Genomic DNA, 4,578 nt, shown 5'->3' with positions numbered 1-4,578 from the left:
TAGAGGTTCAGCACTTGATTTTGCTGTGCACCATCCCAGAAGAGAAAACCTGGTTTAGGAATTAAACTACGGAAAGTTATTTTTTTCCCCAGCTGCAAAGAGCACGGAACTTGCCGCGACGCTCTGCTGTTTGCATGTTTCTCATCTGCAGCGGTTTGAAACCAACAGCGGATCTGTTTATTCTGTTTGGTGGATGAGAATCAGAGACTAAATGGAACTAAAGGGGGGGGGGGAGACTGAAAAATAGCCTCAACACAGGTGAAGCATTGTCATTACCAACCCACTGGGAAGAAAAGGATTTCTGAGGAGAGCAAAAAGATTCACCTGGCAGGTGTAATCACAATTTGACCACCGTCTCCTCAGGTTCACCAAGCTGCTTTAACAAGCCCGCCAGGAAACCTGCTGGCATAAATGCCGCAGGTGAAAATTACAAAGATGTAGATTAACAGCCATGTTCTTCCAACTCCTGGGTGCGTCTATGCCAAAATTTCTAAACCGGAGAGTAGGGCACACCATCACCCTAGCCTTTGTTTTTCCTCTTCTTTCTAATCAAGTTAAAAAAAATTGCTAGATTGGCCCACAGATTCACTGTAAATTTCTTTGTTTGACTCAGGTTTCCCACAGCAGCTGTTACCAGTTTGTGCGGCTCTCCAGAGGCAATGTATTTTGATCAGTGCCGCATCTGGCGCTGACTGCGGGCGCTGCAGCAATCGCAGGAATACTCTGTGCTTCTTGTCAGGCATGGATAGGTATGGTTAGAGATGTTCTGTTAGGTGTCACCAGAGAATTTGTGTCTTCATGCCACTGGTGTGCCATCCAGAGTGTGGGAAGATTTTGACTTGCAAGAGCAGAGATCAAAAAACCATTTCCATTTCTTGGTGAAGTTATAAGAAAAAAAGAGAGGGTCTACAGAGTGCTTGGCCCTCATTAGTCAGCCACAACATGCACACGTACAGCCAAAAATCATAGCAAGTACTTCTATCACATTTGTGGATTCCAGGAATCCATGGCACTTCACATACAGAAATAAGTGCTTTCATAAAAAAAGAGCCTTTGAGCATCTGCAGAGTGTATTTTCCTCCACTGGGCAGCCACATTTAGCCTCTGTACCTAGTAGTTAGAGGGAAAGCTTTCTAGGCTCTTTAGAAATTTGCAGCAGCAGCGGAAAGATGACCCACAGAAAGTGTTCAAGCCTGAAGACCTCAGAGCCATTTTCTCACCCACAAGCCACAAGCTAGGAAAACTTGGTATGTTTTCTTCTTTGAAAACCAGGATCGAGAGTCTTTGTCTCTCCAGAGTAGTGGAGCAGGGTGAAGGGAGAGGATTGACACATCTGGGAAGAACTTCCAGGAGAATTCCTGATGCTTTCAAAGAGGATGTGTGGAAGGCCCCGACGAGCTGATGAGAAGCAGGGGGCGGGGGCCAAACATTTCTGTTTTACTCAGGGTGGGAAGGAGCCATAGCTCAGTGACGGAGCACACTCTCCGCTTGGCAGAAGGCCCCAGGTTCTGTCCCTGACAATTTCTCTCTAAAAGATCGCAGTAGCCAGGCTGTGGAATGCTTTTCTCTGCCTGAGACATTGGGAGAGCCGCTGCCTGTTGGAGCAGACGGCGTAGGACAGGTGGGACTGTCAGATGGGCTGTGATCCTGGGTCCCCCTCCAACCCACCCCCTCTCAAAAAGGATGGTTTACAAGGCCAAAATATCAGCCCCTCAGACCTAATTGGTTCACGGCTCGGCTACTGGGCATTACTTTTTCCTAGCAAGGGTCGCTACGACTTGAACAGCCTGACCAACACAAATTCAACAGGTCCATCTTTCCCTGCAGCTGAATCCTCACACACCTATTGAATTTCTGTCAGTACCAAAGCTGCTACAGGCATGAGGTATATGTGAGGACACCCCCTCAACCTGCCCAGCGTTTTGGTCTTTGTGTGATTCACAAAGGCCGGGGCTCCTTGTCTTTCACTTCCTAGTTTTCACCATTTCTTTGCAACTCACCCACCCACCCAAAAATCTTGGCTCTCAAATCCAGACATGGATTTGCACACAGTAATAAGGCAATGAGGTTCACGTAGACTGGAGTTCCCCTCTTTCCATAAGGCAGTCTGGCTGTTTAAACTATTTTCCATCAGATTGTTTGTGTGCTGCCAGGCGAGGCGCATTGAGGCACAACAAGCATGCATCTCAAAAGCGGAAGGCAAATCTGCCTTCCTGCATGCGTTTCAAGGGAAACCAGGAGGGGATGTACACGTGGTATAGGCATGCACCCACCTCCCACTCCCAGGAAAATTGGATTGAAGGGCCCCCTCTCCCCTCTCTGGCCCTCCCAATCTGGCACGATAAGGAACCGCTCTCCTTGCCTCTGCATTCTCCCTGCAGAAACCAGCAGGCCTTCCGGACATACCCAAGCCAAGGCCCCGCCAAGCAGAGGGGCTGTCCTTGCGAGGAAAGGGCCCCCGGCCAGCCTCTGAGGTTCCACCCTAAGATGCTGAGATGTTCCGCCCTCCCCACCCCATGCATGCAATGACCTTTGGGGGGAACACAGATTGGCCATCATCAAACCTTTAGGGTGGCCTCCAACCCCTTCTCCTTTTTGGGCAGGGGAAGAGACCATCAAGGGACAGGTGTGACCGCAGGACATCCAGGAGAGATTTATAAAAAAGGAAGCAAGGACGTTAAGCGGAGCTCCTTCTCACCCATAAGTGTGTCTCTCTTGAGGCTGCTGCCCTTGTTTACCACCTTGACTTTGAGGGACATTTTCTTGACATTGCCGGCCCCCAAGCCATCAAAGAAAAAATCCTCATTGAAAATGGGGTTGCGGCTATTCTTGATGATGGTGCTCCGCTGCTTCTGCAGCTTCCCTGGGTTCAAGTAGAGGGCCACACAGCAGTTAATGCTCCGCGCATCGCAGTGTTTGTCATAGAGGTCTTCAGCAGTGATAATGCGTACCCGCAAGCGAGCATTGGAAGGGTCATACTCGGCCACCAGGCGCATGCTGCCTCCTTTGTTCAAGTTGATGGTGTGTTCTTTGTGAAGTCGGTCTTGAGGGTCAGCAGCTGCAAGAGACTGCTGCTGCACACCCCCAGCTGCACCCCCTGCTGGAGGGGTGGCACAGCGCATGCGCCGCTGTGAGCTTGGGCTGGTATCAGCGGAACTGTCATCCGTGGAAAGGGAACTGTTCCGAGCTACAGAATGTTTCAGCTTGATTACTTTTGACTGACTCTCCTGGCTGAAGATCTTGAGAAGAGACACTGATCGTGAAAGCAACGGCGAGCCGAAGGGGGATGATTCGGCAGATGAGCACGTATCACTCTCCCCACCACTGAAGTAGCGGTAAGGGTTCATGAGAGACATGTTGATATCTGAAGGGTTGAGGTGGGCGCTCTCTCCATTTGTCTTGCTCCCACCAGCCTTTCTCTGGGAGCTGGGCGAGGAGGACTGGGAGGGGCACAGGCTGGTGTGCTCACTGTGGAAAAGAGACTCTTTGCGCCGTGTGTGAGGACTCTCCATGAGTGTCGCAAAGCCATACGAAGTCTGGGCTTTGGGCACGTATGGCAGCGACATGGCTGTCTGGGACTGGGGGTCTGCATTGGTGCTGAAGTCCTCCTCGGACATCCACTCGTCTGCACTCTCGATCTGGATTATGTGCCGACTGGCAGCCTTCAGGAGGTTCTTGCTCTCAGAAACAGCCTTCACAGGCAACCGGGGACTACGCTGGGGCTTGCGGGCTGAGAGGTTCTGTTCAGAGGCTGAGGTGCCCAGGTTGGGCTTCACTTTCCCTTCCGCCCCCTCTGCCTCTGGAGGCACCGTTGGCAGTTTAGGGGGAATGAAGAAGTCAGGGATCTTATCAGGGGTCAGGACGTTGCTGTACAAGGGGCCCTTGGATTGCTTGTCTCCAGAGTCATTTCCCCGAGAACTTCCGTTCTCTACTGAGCCTCTGATCTTCTCTAGGAGCCACATTTTGAGTTCAGCTTCTCAAAAACAGTGGAAGAGTCAGCGAGTCCAAAGGTCTGTCTACAAAAGAGAAATGCAAGAGAGAAAACCATCACCGGGGGACAGGGGTCAAAGCAACCGCATTTTTCATTTACAAAGTGATTGGCAGTCTAGGTATTGGCTGTTTTCACACATCTTACCAGCTGCACAAAATCATGCAAAACTCCCTGAATGACGGCACCTTCCTGGCATGATTTCCTGTCATGACTCCGGTTTGTGGTGCGAATCGTGCCACAAACTGGAGTCATGACGGGAAATCACACCAGGAAGAGGCCGTCGTTCAAGGAGTTTTGCACAATTTTGTGCAGCCGGTAAGACGTGAAAATGGCCATTTATCTGCAAAGTCAAAGACAGCCTTGGGGAACTAGTTTGGTGGCTTACTATAGTCAGTTTCAGGTTGGTAGCTGTGTTGGTCTGTAGTAAAAAAACAAGATTTGGGTCCGGTCGCACCTTAAAGACCAACTAGATTTCCAGGATATGAGCTTTTGAGAGTCAAAGCTCCCTTTGTCAGATCTCTTTGCAACACTTTACAACATTGTGTAATTTCAACAACATTGTGCTGGCTGGATCTATGATGGTCTTA

The 4,578-nt window shown here is 50.2% G+C and overlaps 1 protein-coding gene across 2 annotated transcripts; it reads right to left on the bottom strand.

The window, feature by feature from the left end:
* Window positions 1–2,086: 2,086 nt before the first annotated feature.
* Window positions 2,087–3,962, bottom strand: C2CD4C (C2 calcium dependent domain containing 4C). 2 transcript variants are annotated; one of them, XM_054981579.1, is made up of 2 exons: window positions 3,083–3,962; window positions 2,087–3,028 (listed from the first exon to the last, which is right to left on the bottom strand). In XM_054981579.1, exons 1-2 carry the CDS (start codon window positions 3,960–3,962, stop codon window positions 2,655–2,657), a joined length of 1,254 nt encoding a protein of 417 aa, XP_054837554.1. In that variant the 3' UTR covers window positions 2,087–2,654. The 2 variants fall into 2 exon arrangements, with proteins under 2 accessions (XP_054837554.1, XP_054837553.1); XM_054981578.1 differs by having other exon boundaries at window positions 2,087–3,962.
* Window positions 3,963–4,578: the final 616 nt, after the last annotated feature.

Source organism: Eublepharis macularius, chromosome 5 (genome assembly GCF_028583425.1).
Source record: "Eublepharis macularius isolate TG4126 chromosome 5, MPM_Emac_v1.0, whole genome shotgun sequence".
Taxonomy (NCBI): Eukaryota; Metazoa; Chordata; class Lepidosauria; order Squamata; family Eublepharidae; genus Eublepharis; species Eublepharis macularius.
This window is presented reverse-complemented; position numbering and strand designations above follow the sequence as displayed.